At 39.4% G+C, this 21,619-nt stretch overlaps 1 protein-coding gene across 2 annotated transcripts in view; it reads right to left on the bottom strand.

Annotated features, from left to right (window-relative positions):
* Pcyt1b (phosphate cytidylyltransferase 1B, choline) overlaps positions 1 to 14,940 on the bottom strand; it is a 93,527-nt gene extending 78,587 nt beyond the window's left edge. The window contains exon 1 of one of the 2 annotated variants that reach the window (XM_006257017.5): positions 14,579 to 14,940. In XM_006257017.5, the coding sequence (XP_006257079.1) occupies positions 14,579 to 14,635 (57 nt within the window). In that variant the 5' untranslated portion in view covers positions 14,636 to 14,940. The remainder of the gene's footprint in view (positions 1 to 14,578) is intronic. The other variant, XM_039099521.2, reaches the window with a different exon arrangement.
* Between the last annotated feature and the right edge of the window lie 6,679 nt (positions 14,941 to 21,619).

Raw genomic sequence — 21,619 nt, 5'->3', positions numbered from 1 at the left:
ACCTGCTTGCTCTCCCTCTCCCTACAATTCCATTCCTTCCCTGGCATTATAACTTACTTCTCCTGGATTCTGGCATGTATTGAAGACCAGCTGAGACATCTAGCCTCGTGGACTGAAAAAGTATTGAATTCTTAGACACCCTGTTATTAGACAACAGCTGTTGTTGGACTAGCTGGACCACAGCTCATAAGCCATTCCAATAAATGCCCCTTACATATGTGTGTACACAAATACATATATATTCATTACATTATAGTTCTGTTCCTCTAGAAAAATCCTGATTATAACAGTTTTCAGTCTAGTTTATAAAGAGAACTACTTGAAGATTTTTCAATAACACTGAGGCTTGACTTTTATGCCCTAGAGATCCTGGTCTAATACATTTGGAACATAACATCTGGAGATGTAGCACGGCAACACACAACTGTAATCTCCATACTAAAGCCAAGGCAAGAGAGTTGCTGCAAGTTTGAGTCCAGCCTGGGATATAGAGTAAGACCTTGTTTCCAAACAAGACAAGCATAAATTTAAAGATCATTTACATTTAGTGTGTATATGTTTGTGTGTGTGTGTGTGTGTGTGTGTGTGTGTGTACTCACATGTACTTTTGTCAATATGTATATGTGCACGTGACAACTTGTAGGAGTTGGTTCTCTCTTTCTACCAGGTAGATTCCTAAAATTGAATTTGGGTTTTACTCAGGTTGGCAGTCTTAGTGACAAGTACCTTTATCCTCTGAGCCTTAATCCCAACTATTAAATATTTCCTTTCAAGAACCCTTATTAAGCTTGTTTCATGAGAAAATAACTATTATTGTATGTGTTCCCAAAATCTTGCTATCTAAAAACTTCCAATAGCCACCCCCCATGCATTGAAGTCTTATGAGATGCTATATTAAAAAATTATTTACTAATCCTGAGTAACTCTATGTAAGTCAATGGTCTTCTGCAGAAACCCATCCTTGCTATAAACAACTTTTTTCTTAAGCAAATTAGTAAACATGGGATAAACATAGCATTAAAGAAAAGAGATTCTTTATTCCTGCACAATAACCTGAATAAGTTCACTCTCATTCAACCATAGGAACTCAAAAGGAAGGAAACCTACTTTAAGAATGAGTCTTTCCGGGGCTGGGGATTTAGCTCAGTGGTAGAGCGCTTACCTAGGAAGCGCAAGGCCCTGGGTTCAGTCCCCAGCTCCGAAAAAAAAGAACCAAAAAAAAAAAAAAAAAGAATGAGTCTTTCCAATTTTCCATCATGTCAATGCATTAAGGTTACTCATGAAAATCAGAGATTCTAATTCAGTAGGCCCATCAATTTGAATTTTGTCCAAGTTCACAGGGGTTCAGCAACACTGTAGTAGAGCAATTATAAGAATATAATAAATACAAGACCCATCAGATGAAACTACACCAATAACAATTCTCATGAATATAATATATCAATCTTTTTTTTTTTAAAAATGATAGAACTTGTCAAAAAAAATTAGGATCCAAATTGAGGAGTCCCCTGCCAACCAAGATGGAGAGTTCAAACATCACTAAGGATGAGAATTGCAACAGTTTGAAGCCAACCAAATAAGTTTAAGTCCATAAGTTCATAGTACTAATCAAGAAATAAAGGAGCAAAGAATAGCTAGGGTTATCTGTCACCACATTTGCCAGTTATGATGCTACAGGCCTGTGATCCATCACTTGAGGAAACAGAAGGATTAGGAGTTCAAAGTTATCCTCTACTACACTGTGTGTTTGCAGCTAGCCTGGGCTATACAAGACCCTGTCTCAAAAACAAAAAATGAAGCAAAACAACTAAAGCCTTCACTTGTCTGGATTGGAGGATGCTAGCTATTTTGAAAATTGGGAGCTTGAAAAAAGATCAGGTATTAATTTTATCTTTTCTGGTACAAACCCTTTCTTTCCAAACCATCGGCTTGAGTCATTGAATTGCCTCTTCTTAAAATGACTACTGAAAGAAGGCAATGTGTTTGCTCTGCTTCCTCACCCTCTCTGCTTCCTTACCCCTAATGAAAGCTTAAATCTAGGCATTGAGCATGCACAATGGAAAGGCTACTCTGTGCTTCTGAGCCATCTATAAAGTAGCCTTCTAAGGAAATAGAACCTGACTCTGACCACACCTCTTGATCTCAGAGCAATTTACAGGAAACACAGAGGAGATAAACAAGTATGTTATCCCCACGGGGACGAAATCAGCAAAGTCCATGTTGTAGAAAATTCCACAGCATAAGCTTTGCTTCTTAGGGCCAAACAATTGTAAGAAATCTATTGTTTACATAAAGCCTATAAGATAGCAGTCAATGGGGTTGGGGATTTAGCTCAGTGGTAGAGCACTTGCCTAGGAAGCGCAAGGCCCTGGGTTGGGTCCCCAGCTCCGAAAAAAAGAATCCCCCCCCCAAAAAAAGATAGCAGTCAATGTAGAGTACAGTTTTAGTATTTCAAATTTAAAACACTAAAAAAAGATGACATTTATGTGACGACTAGAAATTGGAATAATTTTGGGGCAGTATGAAGACATTGTTAATTTTTTAGATATAGCAATGGCATTACATTATTTATGTTTTCAAAACTTCATTTTAGAAATATATACTAAAATGTTTGCCCCTGTATAATGTTTGGATGTAAGAACTGGATTATATTCTAGGTCAGTGGTTTTCATTTGGGTGAATTTTGCCCCTATAAAGTTTTAGTGATGTCTATTTTTTTCAACTTGGAGGTTAGTACTAAGGTATTCAGTGGGTGAAGCTATGGATGCTACTGGATACCCTAGAATGTCCTATGCCGTGAAGATCTTGGATCACCCAGAGGCTTGAGGTACTGGAGAAGGCTTGTGATCTTCCTAGTTATCGCCCTCTAGGCTCCTTATCTCTCTTTAAAGGATCTGCTGTCTCAAGGTGGTTTCTAATCACCTCCTCCCTTCTTTTGGGTACTAGGCCTTCTGTTATGTCTCAATATAGAGCTTCAAAAAGTTTCACCCTTCATTGGCTTTCTCTGTGATGGGAGCCAAGTCATCTGGCTCATTTTGTTTCAACATTCTCTCTTTTCCTGTGGGAGACAGGGCAGTGGAATTAGGGCCACAAGCCATTGTTTCTTTTGCCGACTATAAGTGATAAATGATTTGAATCTATAAGTGACTCGTTGTTCTCTTACCAGCCCAATCAGCAAGACCTTGGCCTAGCTTTCCTGGTGTGCATATGCATGACAATGATCCTACCCACAATGTCAATCATGTGGAGGTTGAGAATGTCCCGGATGAGCAGGATGGGCTAGTAACACTAGTTCAAGGAGATCCAATGGACCCTCTCTCCTCTGCAGGCACCAGGCCATGGTGTGTATACATATGTGTAGTCAACCACATATCCACATAAAGTAAAAATGAATCTCACAAAAGATAAATACTAGTCCCTTTGCTTTATTTGGTATGCATTCTAAGTGCATACAATATGTATATACACACGAAAGCTGCTGCCAAGCTCCACTAAGTTCCAAAATGTGTGTTCTTGAGCACATCTCTTGTCCTTTGTAAGCCTCAGTTTCCTCAAAATAAGATGAAGTTAACAGTACCTCTGAGAGGCTTGTAGTGATTAGTAATGAGTGCTCACTAGAGTGCTTCAAATGGCTACCTTAATAGAGCGTCTGTTCTTTCTGTCTGACTTTTCTCAGTACAGAAGTTCAAAGAGCCATTTCTTTGTTGTGTGGACCCAGTCCATTTCTTTTCGAATAATCCTATGAGAAGTCTAGATGACCCTGGTATAAAATGGTTTGTTTTGAGCCTCCAGAACGGCAAACCCTAGAAAGCCCCAGGCGAAGGAGAGTGAGAAGGAAGGTAGTACTTATTTCAGTGGGTGATACATTGATAATTTTAGCCTAGAAGGGACATTTAAAATTTTCAGGGACAGTTATGATTGTCACAACTTGGTGGAGAGGGATACTACTAGTATTTAATGGTTAGAGACCATTAAGGCATTCCCCCCAGCATTTGAAGCATCCCAGCATGCACAGGTCAGTCCCTGCAATACAGAATTATCTTAGCCTCATGTATCAGCAGCAGAAACAGTGAGAAACCCCAGGCTAAGGTAACCAGAATTCTTTGATGAAGCTCTTCCTTAGTAATTAACTTTGTCTTCCTTCCTTCTCCTTACAGGAGCAGGTTATTAGAGGCATGCTCAGGAGAAATCATTCAAACTGTGATTACTTTAGCTTGCTGACCTAAAATTGTTATTCATTTTTTGTGAGAAAAAAAATCTTAGTAGTGTTCTGATTTTATTGCCTTTGAGTTTCAAATACCAAACTCCAAGCTCACACTGATTACCATCTTAATTAATAGACTGTGAAGGCGGGGCCTCTCTCTATTAACTACTGGAAACAATGTTCATTCTCCTGACAGGTCTGTAGCCTTTGTCTTAGCCAATTGAAAAAATTGGGATGAACATATTTATCACCACAATGGTTGTATTTCTTTTGTTTAAATAACCCATCCCAGCCAGATATAGTGGTATACACTTATAATCCTAGCACTCCTGAGGCTGAGGCAGGAGGCTTGCCAATTAGTTCAAGGCCAGCCTGGGCTATAGAGCAAGAAATTGTCTTTGAAAATAAAATGTAATCTCCATTTAGATGATGGCTGCCTACCAGATAACTATTAAATAGAAACCATTATGTATTATTTGCCCTCCATCCCTGTTATAAAGTCAGGAAACTTGGAGTCGAGATCTATAATGATATGTACTCAGAAAGAACAAAGTTAAATATGTATTTAGCTAACTCACAAACAGTGTGGCTTTAAACATGGACTGTGTCTTTACACCTGCTAAGTACCTACCACAAAGTACGTATAGGTCCTAGGTATACAGTAGATCTGAGGAGTAGAAGTCAGACACAAAAATACTTCCTGTCTGGTCATTAGTCTTCTAACAGTATATATCTGAAGAGCAGACAGTGTTCCCTTAAGCAACTGCCAAGTTACTTAACTGCCAATTTAACCATTCTGTGAAACTAAGCGATGGTGTTGGCTATTATTTTCAGGAGTCCCAAGAGCTCTTTAAAGGTTTCCAGCTAGTAGATAAGCTATTGTAGATCACTAGGTACTTCTGCTTTAACTGAGCTTCCTTTAAAGCCTGTTTATGCCCAGTGTACTTACGATTGTGCTTAGAGTCTAGTTAACTATTACACAATTGGCCCATCATGGTAGCAGACTGAGCTTTTGGGAGGCTGAGCATTCATTTGGAAAACTGAGGCAGAACGATCTTCAATTTGAGAACTCTCTGGGTTACAGAGATGTTGCAATTTTTTTAAATGCAAGCCCCTTGTTTTCTCCTGCCTTTTTTTCTTGCTTTTACTTAGTAAAATTTACTTAGTACATTTAGTCTGAAAAAAATGCAAAAAAGAGTTATCTTAAACTAAATTGATAAGATGAGCCTGGTTTGATGAGGCCCAACAACTATAAAAAGTCAGGGGATACAATTCAAAAGTATTATCTTGTGAGTCTGCACTCAGAATATTTTGGAAGTATCTTAAGCTGTCATTCCAGTTAGAATAAAACAAACCAGAAACTTTAGACAATGTACATGTGCTTGCCTAATGGAAATAAGACACCACAGAACACTGATCGCTGTCCCAATCAAAGCATGTGCAAATCGACAATACCCTTTCTACTTCAATAAATGATTAATGTATCTACTTAAGGTTTTCAAAATGAGGCTCCATTATAACCATTTTAATTTTCAACGAAGTGAAATATTGTATCTCCTTGTACAAGGTAAGAAGACATCTATTGCAATGCCTAGTGATTACAACCCTCTCCCACTTTGGACAATGGAGAAAATCCTACAAAACTTAGGTGGACACCATCAAGAACGATTTGTGTGATAGTTTAAAGAAAGTTCTTCAAGATTGGTATGATGGTGCCTATACCCTAGAATTTGAGAGTTTGAGACCAGAGAACTGACAGTTAAAGGCTAGCCTCAGCCACCTAACAAGAATGTGGCAAAACCAAACGTCAAACAAACCAAACCAAACCAAATCAAGCCAAACCAAACCAAACAAACCAAAACCTTCAGTTGCCACATTAGCCAAAGATAGAGCTGCTGCATAGGATGTGTGTGTGTGTGTGTGTGTGTGTGTGTGTGTGTGTGTGTGTGTGTGTGTACAAATCTTATTCCTTTCTCTCGGAGGCTGATCTAGCTCCCACTCTCTGGGAAAGCTGAACAGGAGTTGTAAAAGGATTAGTCTTCCTTCCCTCTGTGGTAGCCATAAGCTTTCAGACATTATACTCCTATGGCAAGCTGTGGAGTCCCATAGATTTGAGGAGAGCCTTGAAAACAACAACCCTAGTATCTTTGTTACTGGTGCTAATGTTAACGTCAATCAAGTTAGAGGTTACAGTTTAGTTGAAGTTGGTCTATTTGATATTGAACCATGCTTCAAAGGCTGAGTTGTAACAAATTCTTTTTCACGAATGATCTAGAGATGACTCTAGATGAAGAAACTTCATAGTCTTTGTGGGCCAGAAAAACAATAACCAGGATAAACAGCAATTTAGAGTTCTTTTATTTATTCAACAAAATATTGCAGCTTGACAGTGGTGGCACAGGCCTCTAATACCGGTACTCAGAAATCAGAGTCAGATGAACTCTGTGAGTTCAAGGCCAGCCTGGTCTACAGAGTGAGTTCCACAACAGCCAGAGCTGTTACACAGAGAAACCCTGTCTCTAAAACAAAAAGCAAACAAAAAAACCCCTAAATAAATAATAATGTAAAAATTGCTAAGTATTACTAGAAGCCATGATTCCAAATGAAAGTCTCCACTTTCAAGAATATGTAGAACACTTAGAGATTGATTTGGGGTTTGGAAATATGTAGATGGCTCAAGGCCCCACGTTCAATCTCTATCATCCTTCCCCCCAAAATAACTAAGATTGATTTTTTCAGTAAATATGTTTTTTTTATTAACTTGAGTATTTCTTATATACATTTCTAGTGTTATTCCCTTCCCGGTTTCCGGGCAAGTAAATATGTTTTTTAAAAAAACCTCTAATCATACTGTTTTTTTATTTCAACAGAAATTATTTAAATTCTTCCATAATTTTTTCTTTTCATTTATTTGTGTGTGTGTTGTATGTATGTGTTGTGTATGTGTTGTGTATGTGTGTGTGTTGTGTATGTTTGTATGTATGTTATGCAGAGGCCAGAGAAAGATATTAGGTGTCTTTGTCTATTGCTTTCTACTGTATTTTATCTCTCACTGAACCTGCAAGAAGGTTAATTGACCAGTGAGCTCCTGGGATTTGAGATTAGGTCCCACTGCTGTCTTACCAATTTTTTTTAAATCCACTGAGGCTTTTTTCTAGCCTCTCATGTTTCTTTATTCATGACTTAGACCAATGTTACTAAAAAAAAAAGATTTGAAATAGATATAGTTTTCTTTGTCCTAGACCATGCTTGGCAATTTTTGGAATTCCTTCCTGATTTGTATGTGTCTATGCATGTACAGCACATGTGTCTATCTTTTTGTGTGTATAAGCACATGTAAGAGAGAATTTGTCATTTGTATCAAAACAAATAAAACAATTTTTGCTGTAGTTTTGAGACAAGTTCTTGCTGTTGCTGCACAGACTGGTCTTAAACTCCTGTCAGTCTTCCAACTCATGGCAATACTCCTGCCTCAACCTCCCAAGTACTGGGATTATAGTCATGCTACATCATGCTTGGCTCAAAAAGAACTTTATTCATAAGGGAAATTGGTCTGAAGTTCTCTTTCTTTGTTGTGTCTTTGTGTGGTTTAGGTATAAGAGTAATTGTGGCTTCGTAGAAGGAATTCGGTAGGGCTCCATCTGTTAGCCAATCGCACTGGTGTGAGGTGAAATCTCAGGGTTGTTTTGATTTGCATTTCCCTTATGACTAAAGATGTTGAACATTTCTTTAGGTGTTTCTCAGCCATTCGGCATTCCTCAGCTGTGAATTCTTTGTTTAGCTCTGAACCCCATTTTTTAATAGGGTTATTTGTTTCCCTGCGGTCTAACTTCTTGAGTTCTTTGTATATTTTGGAAATAAGGCCTCTATCTGTTGTAGGATTGGTAAAGATCTTTTCCCAATCTGTTGGTTGCCGTTTTGTCCTAACCACAGTGTCCTTTGCCTTACAGAAGCTTTGCAGTTTTATGAGATCCCATTTGTCGATTCTTGATCTTAGAGCATAAGCCATTGGTGTTTTGTTCAGGAAATTTTTTCCAGTGCCCATGTGTTCCAGATGCTTCCCTAGTTTTTCTTCTATTAGTTTCCATTGTTGGTGGGATTGCAGACTGGTAAAACCATTCTGGAAATCAGTCTGGAGGTTCCTCAGAAAATTGGACATTGAACTGCCTGATGATCCAGCTATACCTCTCTTGGGCATATACCCAAAAGATGCCTCAACATATAAAAGAGACACGTGCTCCACTATGTTCATCGCAGCCTTATTTATAATAGCCAGAAACTGGAAAGAACCCAGATGCCCTTCAACAGAGGAATGGATACAGAAAATGTGGTACATCTACACAATGGAATATTACTCAGCTATCAAAAACAACGAGTTTATGAAATTCGTAGGCAAATGGTTGGAACTGGAAAATATCATCCTGAGTGAGCTAACCCAATCACAGAAAGACATACATGGTATGCACTCACTGATAAGTGGCTATTAGCCCAAATGCTTGAATTACCCTAGATCCCTAGAACAAACGAAACTCAAGACGGATGATCAAAATGTGAATGCTTCACTCCTTCTTTAAATGAGGAAAAAGAATACCCTTGGCAGGGAAGGGAGAGGCAAAGATTAAAACAGAGACTGAAGGAACACCCATTCAGAGCCTGCCCCACATGTGGCCCATACATATACAGCCACCCAATTAGACAAGATGGATGAAGCAAAGAAGTGCAGACCGACAGGAGCCGGATGTAGATCGCTCCTGAGAGACACAGCCAGAATACAGCAAATATAGAGGCGAATGCCAGCAGCAAACCACTGAACTGAGAATAGGTCCCCTATTGAAGGAATCAGAGAAAGAACTGGAAGAGCTTGAAGGGGCTCGAGACCCCAAAAGTACAACAATGCCAAGCAACCAGAGCTTCCAGGGACTAAGCCACTACCTAAAGACTATACATGGACTGACCCTGGACTCTGACCCCATAGGTAGCAATGAATATCCTAGTAAGAGCACCAGTGGAAGGGGAAGCCCTGGGTCCTGCTAAGACTGAACCCACAGTGAACTAGTCTATGGGGGGAGGGCGGCAATGGGGGGAGGGTTGGGAGGGGAACACCCATAAGGAAGGGGAGGGGGGAGGGGGATGTTTGCCCGGAAACCGGGAAAGGGAATAACACTCGAAATGTATATAAGAAATACTCAAGTTAATAAAAAAAAAAAAAAAGAACTTTAAGTTGTTCTAATACCCAAGGTAGGTTTGAACTATAAAAAACAAAAACCAAAAAACAAAAAAAAAAAAAACCCACAGTTTTGTACTTTAGGTCCTCATTATAAAAATAAAACAAAATTAATTTTATGCCAGTTGTGCTGGTTTTTTTTTAATCTTTTGATGTTTTAGAGCTAGCTCCAGGCCCTTCGAATAGAAAAACAAAAATAGAAAAACAAAAATATGCCTCTTCCCCACCAACCTCCCATAACTATCAATGTCAGGAAACACTGAAAAACCCCATTTGGTCGCAAGGCTAGAACTCCTGCTATATGTCTTTTTGCCTGATCACTGGGTCATGTCAGTGAAGAGGGAGTCTTTACAGAATTTGGACCCACTAAGGCTACCTTGGGAAGTCACAGTGGGTTAGGTATAGTGAAAAATTACTACACTCTACAGAGTCTTCTGCTCCACCTGTCAATACTCAGAGGAAGAAGCAGCATCTAGGGACTTTATGGCAGTGACCCTCCATCTGCTCATTGAGATAAGAGGCTGTGTGACCCTTAGAACAGTCTACCATAGTGTCCAAAGGACACATGACTATGTTGAGTTAGCAGAAGGGTGTGCAAATATATATTGCTCCTATAATATTAATGTTCATGTACAGGGATTACAGAAAAGATGGGAGGAAAGAAGGCCCAATGATATTTTAGAATAGAAAGTTAATAACTAGGACTGGAGAGATGGCTCAGCAGTTAAGAGCACTGACTGCTCTTCCAGAGGTCCTGAGTTCAATTCCCAGCAACCATATGGTGGCTCACAACCATCTGTAATGGGATTCGACACCCTCTTCTTGTGTGGACAGTGACAGTGTACTCACATAAAATAAATAAAATCTTAAAAAAGTTAATAACCATTTTCCTTTTATACAACTTCATTTGTTTTTGAGACAAGGTCTCACTTTGTAGCCCTGGCTGGGCTTGTAATTCCCTATGTAGACCAAACTAGCGTTGAACTCACAGAGATCTACCTGCCTCTGCCTCCCAAAAGTGCTGGGATTTAGGCATATGCCACTTCATCTGACTTTCCCTTAGGTGGCTTTTAAAAAAATTCAGTCATCTAAAAGTTCTAAATCTGGCAGATTGTAAAAAGCTCAATGGCTTTCAGATAAAGCATAAATATTTGGTGCATATCAAATTGTTTCTATTATTTTTGTCTCACTTTATGGACCGTGGGCTATAAAGTTTCTCTAGGGAAAAAGAAGAAACAACAGATAATAATCTTTGAGTTTACTGATAGGTTGAGGAGTTAGTTTCATAGCAGAGTAGGGGTGCATGGGAGGACATGCTCAAAGTACATTATGTATTTACATGAATATGTCCTTATGAAATCTAGTACAGTGAATATATGCCAAGAAATATATGCCCAGAAGATAGTTCCTTCTCATAACATAGCCTTATCCTGCTACAATGACTGGTACCAAAAAAGAATCAAGCACCAGGTGTTTTTCCATTTGATTCATAGATTCTATTTGGAAAATCAGAGTTCACCTGAGAAAGTGTGATCTTGAAAGACCTGTCTCTCAATTAACGGGCTGTCATCTAACCCCTGTGTTGTAAAAGGATTTATACTGGAGCCATAGGAACACTCTTCCAGGATTTCATGGGGTACAAAGGAAGAAGCAAGGGTTTTGGAAGTGGTCCTTGAACTGGTCAAAATATCGGTGCAAAAGTATTTTTTTGCTACCAACTGACTGTATGTTCCAAATGAAGAGAACAAAATCAGTAGCATAAAATGATGTACGTAGAATTTAGAAACAGCAAAAGGGTGACTAGAAATAAGTAGGCTAACGACATTATTCTCTACAAGGGCACCTTAGGGGATCCCTATTTTAATGAATAAATAAAAATGATGTGTAATTATCATATCAATTGCTTGCAACTAAGTGAGTGCTTCTGGAGTTATTTGATGGTGCTTAAAAATCTTTGGTCTCTGAAGTGCATTTAACAGTCTCCTTGACTCTTGTCTATATTATTAATTTGCAGATCAAAGTTAACTTGGCACTATGCAAATGAGGAGACTTCAAATGAATGAGATTTTAATGTAAAATTTAAAATCCATATTACTTGTAACAGAACTGCAACGTATTTTCAGAACGTGGCTCAACATATCTAAAAGAAGTATAGTGTTTAAAGCCTTCCTCTTCAATAGAACTTTCTATGATTAGGGAATGTTCTATAATTGCACTGTTCAAATAAAGGTAGTCTCACGAGCTATATGTAAGCTACTGAGCACTTGAGGTATGGATAGTGCAGCTGAGGAATTGAATTGTAGTTTATATTTAATTGTAATTAATTTAAATTTAAATAGCTAGAATTGGAGAGATGGCGTAGGGGTTAAGAGCCAGCACCTATTGCTCTTACAGAGGGGCTCTGTTCAGTTCTCAGCATCTATATGGTGCCTCACAACCCTCTTCCAGGGGAGCTGACACCTGTTCTGACCTCTGTGGGCTCCTGCATGCATGCAATGTACATACATTCAAGTATATACATATGCACACAAAATTAAATAAATTTAAATAATGTTATGTAGCTAGTTGCTGCTTTCCTTGTTTGATAGGATAGTTCTTTGTTTGGTTGGTTTTCGGTTTTTCTGAGACGGGTTTCTCTGTGTAGTCCTGGCTACCCTGGAACTCACTTTGAAGATTAGGCTGGCCTCGAACTCAGATATTTGCCAGTCCCTGTCTCCTGAGTGCTGGGATTGAAGGAGTGTGCCACCTCCGCCTGGCCTTAAAGAAAAATGGATCCTAGGATCTAGTTCTTCCTTTACTATCTTCGACAATTTACACAACTTCTAGGAGCTTCAGTTTTCTCACTTAAAAGTGAGGATTATATATAGTATATACTTCAGAAATGGGGTAAGATCCTCTGTGGTAAGGCATACATGGAGTACCAGCCCTTGGGAGGCAGAGACAAGGGGATTGTGAGTTTGAAGTCACCTAGGTTACACAGTGAAATTCAGTCCAACTTGAGCTAGTAGAAAAACTTCTCCTCAAAAAAGACCACAATCTTCTTGCCGAGGAGGAGGGCTACCTCATAGGAAGACCCGCAGTCTCAACTAACCAGGACCCTTGAGATCTCTCAGACACTAAGCCACCAACCAGGCAGCATATACTAGCTGGCCTAAGGCCCCGACACAAATCCAGCAGAGGACTGCCTGGTCTGGCCTCATTGAGAGACGACTTGAGGCCCCAGGGAGTGGGGCGGTCTAGTGGGGTGTGGGGGCCTGGGGGTAGGGACATCCTCTCGAAGATCCTCTTGGGGAGGAGGAATGGGATGAGGAACTGTGGGAAGGCAGACCTGGAGAGGGGTAACGACTGGACTATATAAAAATAAAAGTAAAGTAAATAAATAAAATTTTTTAAAAATCATAATATTATGATATTTCCACTAGAAAAAGCTAGCACTTTAGACGGTAAAGAAGATTTTGTTCAACTATTTTTCCAATATTCCCAGGTTTTCTAGGCATTCTTTTTTGCCTTAAACTACCTTTATTTTCTCATACTGATCTGACTTTTTAAAAAATAATACTTTTTAAAATTAATTATATCCCAAATGCTGCCCCCCCCTCCCGCAGTTACTCCCCCATCCCCATCCCCTCCCCAGCCTGTCTCCTCTGAGAGAGCAGCCCCCTATATTCCCCCACTCTGGGGCACCAAGTCTCTATAGGATTAGGTGCATCCTCTCCCAGTGAGGTCAGACAAGACCTCTGCTACACATGTGCATGCAGTTGAGGGTGGCATGGTTTGGACAAGTTCTTTGGTGATTCAGTCTCTGGGAGCTCCCAAGTTAAGTATACACTTCATACTCAGCTACAAGCCCAGTTTCCAACTCTGTTTTTTCTTTAGTTTTTTTTTCTGTGTAACTTAGGCTGGTCTGTAATCTTCCTGCTTCATTCGCCTAAGTGCTGGAATTAATAGCATGAGCCACTAACATAACAATCTCATTGAGCATTTCTAGAAAACAAGTTTGCTCCTGTTGTCTAAATACATCCAAGGATCTTATAAAACATTATAAGGGAAAAGAGAGACAAACATTAGGCACATTGTTTCTCCTTTTTAAAAATTACCTCAGAATGGATACAGAAAATGTGGTACATCTACACAATGGAATACTACTCAGCAATCAAAAACAATGACTTTATGAAATTCATAGGCAAATGGATGGAACTGGAAAATATCATCCTGAGTGAGGTAACCCAATCACAGAAAGATATACATGGTATGCACTCATTGATAAGTGGCTATTAGCCCAAATGCTTGAATTACCCTAGATGCCTAGAACACATGAAACTCAAGACGGATGATCAAAATGTGAATGCTTCACTCCTTCTTTAAAAGGGGAACAAGATTACCCTTGGGAGGGAATAGGGAGGCAAAGTTTAGAACAGAGGCAGAAGGAACGCCCATTCAGAGCCTCCCCCACATGTGGCCCACACATATACAGCCACCAAACTAGATAAGATGGATGAAACAAAGAAGGGCAGGCTGACAGGAACCGGATGTAGATCTCTCCTGAGAGACACGCCCAGAATCCAGCAAATACAGAGGCGAATGCCAGCAGCAAACCACTGAACTGAGAACGGGACCCACGTTGAAGGAATCAGAGAAAGAACTGGAAGAGCTTGAAGGGGCTCGAGATGCCATATGAACAACAATGCCAAGCAACCAGAGCTTCCAGGGACTAAGCCACTACCTCAAGACTATACATGGACTGACCCTGGACTCTGACCTCATAGGTAGCAATGAATATCCTAGTAAGAGCACCAGTGGAAGGGGAAGCCCTGGGTCCTGCTAAGACTGAACCCCCAGTGAACTAGATTGTTGGGGGGAGGGCGGCAATGGAGGGAGGATGGGGAGGGGAAGCCCATATAGAAGGGGAGGGGAAGGGGTTGGGGGATGTTGGCCCGGAAACCGGGAAGGGGAATAACAATCGAAATGTAAATAAGAAATACTCAAGTTAATAAAGATAAAAAAAATTACCTCAGGATGGAAAGGCTATTACTTTCACTTTCAGTGTGAATGTGACACATGCCTGTCACACTCCCACACACAGGAATTTATTTTTCCAGCAATTTTGATAGTTAAAGAAGCAAAAACAAAGACGAAAGAATTGGTATTACCTTGCGTGAGAATTTGTCTTTGTCCATGGTGCATTTCTGGTGTACCACTAGGTTCATTCCCAACTTTCTTGCGTCTCTAAGGTCTTCTCCCTTTACAAGTTCTTTTGAGTCACAGGGAGAAGTTTTTGTGGCTCTAGATGTATGGAAGAGATACTTGGTTTCAAAAGGTCAAGGCAGCTTGATATGCCCTGTGCTGACAGATAAGCTCCAAAGGACTAGAAGTGTCTGGTTTACGAGCTAAGCAGAGATTCAAGCTGTCCAGTTCCTTTGCTTTATTTGATTTGCTACAAGTGTCCTCTTGTCCCTTCTGGGCTGTTGTCCATTGACAATTGCTGTGCTCTGTCCGCTCTGATGGCTGTTATATGGGGACAGGCAGGTTGTGGTGAAAGCTGAAGTTGTGAAAAAGGCCATTGTTTGATCTACCCTGTCCCTCCCTGGAGCTATGGCAACAAATTCCGTTGGTGAATTAACTATGTCATTGTGTGCTGGCTCGACTGATTATGCTCCTGGAATGACAAACATTTTCTTTCTTTTTCCCAAAGATTAAAAAAGAACCAAAAACCTTGAAGTATGGATATACAACTCAACAAGAACTTTCTCTAAATAGGAAAATATAGGTGAGAAAATACAGTATTTACATTTATATATTTAATTGACTCTAATAAGCTCTTTATTCTTTGTAAGGAGTGATCTCCTTACCCGCATAGAAGTAAGCCCTCTTGATAATGAATTTGTGCATTTTAGTAATGCGAAGTCTTCCTAATTTGTGTTCAGGTAAAGCCCTGCCTCATCTTCCCCAGCCCCCAACACTACATTGAAAGAATTCTGAAGATATGTGTGCTTGGGCTAGCTGGAGAAACAGTTTCTGTTCAGATCTGGTTGTACCAAGGTGCTACTGGAATTTTGGCTGCTAACTCTCTCAATTCCGGGTGAAAATAGTTATTCTGAGTCATCTTTTGCCAACATAATGATGTTCTCAGATCCAGACCAGCAGAAAAGCTCTCAGAAGCTGTCTCTGTAGTCTAATGTCCAGAACAGTACTCCTGCTGGACCCGTTAAAGGATCCTTTTAAGGCTTTCTGTCCATAAATTCATCCTATAACTTGTCTAGGTACAATGCTAGTTGCCAGTTTGCCTTCTTAGTACCTCACAGGTGGGCAGAGGATCTTCTGAATCATGGCTATGGGCTTCATATTGAAGAATATTTCTGACTCTCATTCTCTGAGAAGTCTATAGGTCAGGAGGATGGAGTACCTATCTAGAGACCCATCCCCCTTCTAAAATACTCTGGAATTATCTGCCCATTTGTCCTGAACTTCTTCTACAGCATTTGCAGCCTGTTCTTTAGGGTCAGCTCAGGTAAACCCCACTGCTGCAGAATGGCACATGTCTAGACACAAGGGGTTGGATGAAGAGACTAGGCGGGAAGGCTGAATAAAAGCCAGAGATTTGGCCTAGTTCCATCCTGTGATGTAGACAGAGAAGGAGCTTTGGCTTCTCATCTCACCTTTCTAACAAACCTTTTGCCTCCTAGCTTATGTATAAGGTGAATTTGTCAAGTTATGATAATGGTTATATATACTAGTGCACACATACACCATGTATAACATCTAACTTTTAAATACATAGGCTTATGATGTATTTACATGGGCCTCTCTCTACTTTATGCTCTGGCCCTGACTCCTTAAATTTTAGAGACGGGCCTGGCCAGAAGTTTTCTAAATCATCTAAATCATTGTGAAAATGAATGGGTTGGCATTTTCTTATAGTTTTAATTATAGCTAATTCATCACCTCTGAGGATATAGACAATACTATTTCCATATCTATGTAAACAAGAGCTAGATTCTGTCCTAAAGTGCAACAATTTACTCTATACCTAGCATAGCTTTTAGTATATAGTAGTTGTTTTCTTTAATTATTGCTGTGAGGGAGATCTGACCCTGAGACTGTGCAGACTAGGCAAGCTATCAGTGAGCAACATCATCACTCTATAGGAGTTGCTTTAAAAATGATTATGAGGGGCTGGGGATTTAGCTCAGTGGTAGAGCGCTTACCTAAGAAGCGCAAGGCCCTGGGTTCGGTCCCCAGCTCCGAAAAAAAGAACCAAAAAAAATGATTATGAAATAAATAAAAGAGTCTCTGCAGTACTTTGTAAACTGACACTCATCATTCGCCATGTGTTCGGCGACTTAAGAAGGCTGTAGAAAATTGTGACTTCATCTGAGGCTGCTTTGGGAATCTTGGCTCCTAGAATAACCAAAAAACAAATGAAGAAATGGGAGCCTGCTTGGTCTTGGAGCCAATAGTTACCCATGAGTCCCTACCTTTTTCATCTTCTGATATTCTAGAATTAACTATTAACACGCGTACAAAGTCTGAACTAGAATCAGTTTTCATCCATATGATGTAGTGATCTATCCAAGTGCAAGAGTAGGCTGTGTTTCCACTGGATTTTTAAATGTCAGTTTTTAAAAGCAAATTAAAATTTATTTATTTTATATAAATGGGTGTTTTCCTGAACATATAATATCTTTGAAGTAACAATGAATGGACAAGTAACAACATGCAAGTAAATGACTATGAACTTTGCAAGTAACAATAATGTAACAGACACAAAACATGCATCTGGGAAGCTCAGAAGATACCACCAACACCCAAACCAGACCAGGAAACATGCCCAGGAATATCAGATTCCAATGCTGAAAATCTATTTTTTTTCTGGTTGGTTGGTTTTGTTTTGAGATGACATTTCAAGTAGCCCAGGTTATCCTTGAGCTTAGTTACATAGAGACTTCTAGCCTCAGCCTCCCGATGAATTGGCCAGATCCACCATACCTGGTCAGAATAAAAATCTTGAAGACAGACTGAAAAACTTTAGTTGCAGAAGAATAATGATTGGAATTATAGTCCACTTATTAGAAACCATTCGAGAAAAAAAAAAAACACAAAGTCTTTAAACTGTTGAAGGAAAAGGCCTGCCAACAAGAATTCTATAGCTAGTAAAGTTAACTTCCCCAAGGGAAGGGACTAGAAAAACCTGTGAAATTTTAGAAAATGGTCCTTTTTACTGTTTAGAATTATATAGATATAGATATAGATATAGATATAGATATAGATATAGATATAGATATAGATATAGATATAGATATAGATATAGATATAGATAGATATCTATATATATATCTTACCTTTCTTTCTTCCCTTTCTACTCTTTCTTTTCTCTCCTTTCTACTCTTTCTTTTCTCTCCTTTCTTTCTTTCTTTCTTTCTTTCTTTCTTTCTTTCTTTCTTTCTTTTTTTGAGATAAGGTTTCACTGTGTACCTCTGGCCATCCTAGAACTTGCTCTGTAGACCAGACCAGGCTGGCCTTGAAATCAGAGATCTGACTGCCTCTGCCTCCTGAGCGCTAGGACTAAAGGCATTCATTACCATCTCCCAGTGTTTTCTTTCTTTTTTAAAGTATCTTTCTCTGGTTTCCGTTTATTGAAATAGATTGTTTCCTCACATAATATGTCCTGGTTATGGCTTCCTCTATTTCTATTCCTCCCAGTTCTTCCCACCTCCCCTCCTATCCAGATCCTGCCCCTTTCTGTCCCACACCAGAAAACGAACAGGCTTCTGAAGGTTAATAAGAAAATAAAACTCAATAAAACATAGCAAAAATGCTAACACATCAGAATAGGACAAAACAAGGAGAAGGAAAAGAGTTCAAGAAAATGCACAAAAAACAGATGAGACTTGGAGACCTGCTCATTTGCATGGCCAGGAACTCCAGAAAACAACTAAACTGGAGGCCATAATATTATATGGGAAGAATAGTTAGGATGAAAAGAGAGAGGAAAATAAAGAATAAGGTAAAATTAAGAAACAAAAGGAAAAGCTCTGATGTGACATTCTGAGACAAGGAACTTCCAAAGATGCCACTGAGTTTCTTCTCTGTAGGTTATCTCCTGCTGGGCATGTAGCCTACCCTTAAATAGTCTGTTTTCCCAGGGAGAATCCCTTGGAGGACACTACATTCTCATTTGGAAGTGCAATTGGAGACAGCTTCCAGGTTAAGGATGGGAGCATGTGTCCACTTTTCCTTTCTGCTCTGGTAGCCCATCTGGTACAGACCAGTGCAGGCTCATGTGTGAGGATCATGTAGTTTTAGGAGGCCTTGTTTTCTCTATGTCCTCAGTCTCCCCTGACTCTTATACTCTTTCCACCTTCTTGTCTCCAGGGTTCCCTGAGACATGAGGGGAGGAATTTGATGGAGACATCCTATAGAGTGCTAAGCGGTCCAAGGTCTCTTGCTCTTTGCATAACATCTGGCTCTGGGTCTCTGTATCTGTTCCCATCTGCTACAGAAGGAAGCCTCTCTGAAGATGACGGAACAAGGCACTCATCTGTGCATATAACAGAACCTCATCAGGAGTCATGTTATTGCTATATTTCTTTTTTAGAACAGTAGTGTTTGGTTTTACTATGGAGTCTCAGGTTCTTAATCATCTTACTAGTGTCATGGGCCTTAAGTCAAATCAGATTTTTTTCTTGCCACCATTGCAGTAGCATATCTTGCAGGCAGGGCACCACTGTAGATCAAAAGGTTTGTGACTGGGTTGTTGTTTTTGGTGCTCCTTTAGTCATAAGCAGAATACCTTCCTGTGCCAAAGATGCTATCAAGTAGAGATGAAGGCTCTGTGTTGGCATCAGCTTGACTTCTTTGTGTTCAATGAATTGTGTAGGTGTTGTCATCAGCAATGGAGCCTTGCTGTCTCGTTGTGGAGAGTAATGTATACCATTCCAGTTCCCCTTATCTACCCATAAATGCCTATTCTATTTCCCTTTCCTAGTGAGAGCTATTTGTTCCCTACCTTACTCCCTTACTCTATAGCTAACCTCTATAGTACAGATTATAGCTTGTTTTCATTGACTTAACATCTAAAATCCACATATAAGTAAATACACATCACTTTCCGAGTCTTAGTTACCTCACTCAGGATGATTTTTTTTCTAGTTCCATTTATTTACCTTCAAATTTCATGATGTTGTTTTCAACAGTTGAGTAGTATTCCATTTGTATAAATGTAGCACAATTTCTTTATGCATTCTTCTGTTGAGGGACCTCTGGGTTGTTTGCAACTCCTGGCTCTTTTAACAGAGCATCAATGAACATGAAAGTCGTGAGTACAGTGTTGAGAAACAAAGGTACCAACAGTAGTTATATGGTGGTGGTTGTTTCTTAGATCGCTAGGCTGTGTACAGTGAATTGACACATGTTTAAAAGTTTAGCAGGCAGTCGTTTACTCTCTGTGAGTTTATGAGCTTTCTGCTGTTTCTGTTGTTGTTGGTACCCAGCTTTAATATGTGGTGGTCTGATAGGACACAGGGAACTATTTCAATTTTCTTGTATCTGTCAAGACTTTCTTTGTGTCTGAGTATGTGGTCAATTTTGGAGAAAGGTCCATGACATCCAGAGAAGAAGGTATCTTCCTTTGTTTGGGTGAAATGTTCTATAAATATCTGTTAGGTCCATTTAGTTTATAACATCAGTTAGTACCAGCATTTCACAGTTCACTTTTTGTCTTGGTGGCCTGTCTATTGAGGTTAAAGTCTCCCACTACAAGTGTCTGAGGGTCAATCAATATGTGATTAAATTTTAGTAGTGTTTCTATTACAGACTTGGGTGCCCTTGTGTTCGGTGTATAGATGTTAAAAATCGAAATGTCCTCTTGGTGAATTTTTCCTTGACTGAGTATGTAGTGTCCTTTCATCTTTTCTGATTAGTTTTGGTTTGGAGTATATTTTGTCAGTTAGTAAATTGGCTATACCAGCTTGCTTCTTAGGTCTATTTGATGTATTTTTCATCCTTTTACCTTGAGTTGATGTCTATCCTTGATGTTAAGGTATGTGTCTTGGGTGTAGAAGAAGGATGGATCCTGCTTCTTTTTATTGTGGGATTGAGATCCATGATATTGAGAGTTATCAGTGAGTAGTGTTTTATTACTCTTGTTACTTTGTTGTAATAGTTTGGTCTTTCTCCCCTCTTTTGATTTGCGGGCCTGAGATTATTCTTTGTGTCTTCTTGGGTGGGGTTAACATTTTCACGTTGGAAATTTCTTTCTAGTACCTTCTGTAGGGCTGCATTTGTAGATAAATATTGCTTAAATTTGGTTTTTATCATGGAATGTCATATTTTTCCCATCTATTATGATTGAATGCTTTGCTGGGATCACAACTGTGGTCTCTTAGAGTCTGAGGAACAACGGTCCCAGCCCTTCTGGCTTTTAGAGTCTCCTTTGACAAATTGAGTGTAATTCTGATAGGTCTGCCTTTATATATTACTTGGTCTTTCTACCCTTGCAGCTTTTAATATTCTTTCTTTGTTCTGTACATTTAGTGTTTTGATTTTCATGTGGGGAGGGACTTTCTTTTCTGATCTAATCTATTTGGTGTTCTTTAAGTTTCTTGTACGTTTATAGGTAGGTTAGGTTAGGTTAATTTAATTTTCTTCTATGATCTTGTTGAAAATATTTTCTGGGCCTTGTACCCGGGTTTCTTCTCCTTCGTATATTCCTATTATTCTTAGATTTGGTCTTTTTATAGTGTCCCCAATTTCCTGGATGTTTGTGCCAAGATATTTTTTTTTAATATTTAACATTTCCTTTGACTGAGTTATCCATTTCTTCTGTCGTGTCTTCAATGTGTGAGATTCTCTTTTCCATATCTTGCATTCTGTTGGTGAGGCTTGCCTCTGAGGTTCCTGTTCCAATTCATACAATTTTTTTATCTTCAGATTTCAGTCGATTTTTTTCTGAGACAGGGTTTCTCTGGGTAGCCCTGGCTTTCCTGGAATTTGCTCCATATGCTAAACTGGCCTTGAACTCAGAGATCCACCTACTCTGTCTCCTGAGTTTTTGGATTAAAGGTGTATGTCACCTCAACCAGCAGTTTGGGATTCTTTATTCATTCTATTTCTACTTTCAGACCTTGAACTATATTGTTCATTCCTTCATTTGTTTGTGTTTTCATAGATTTCTTTTTTTTAACCATTTATAC

The sequence above is a fragment of the Rattus norvegicus genome, chromosome X (assembly GCF_036323735.1).
Source record: "Rattus norvegicus strain BN/NHsdMcwi chromosome X, GRCr8, whole genome shotgun sequence".
Lineage (NCBI taxonomy): Eukaryota > Metazoa > Chordata > Mammalia > Rodentia > Muridae > Rattus > Rattus norvegicus.
This window is presented reverse-complemented; position numbering and strand designations above follow the sequence as displayed.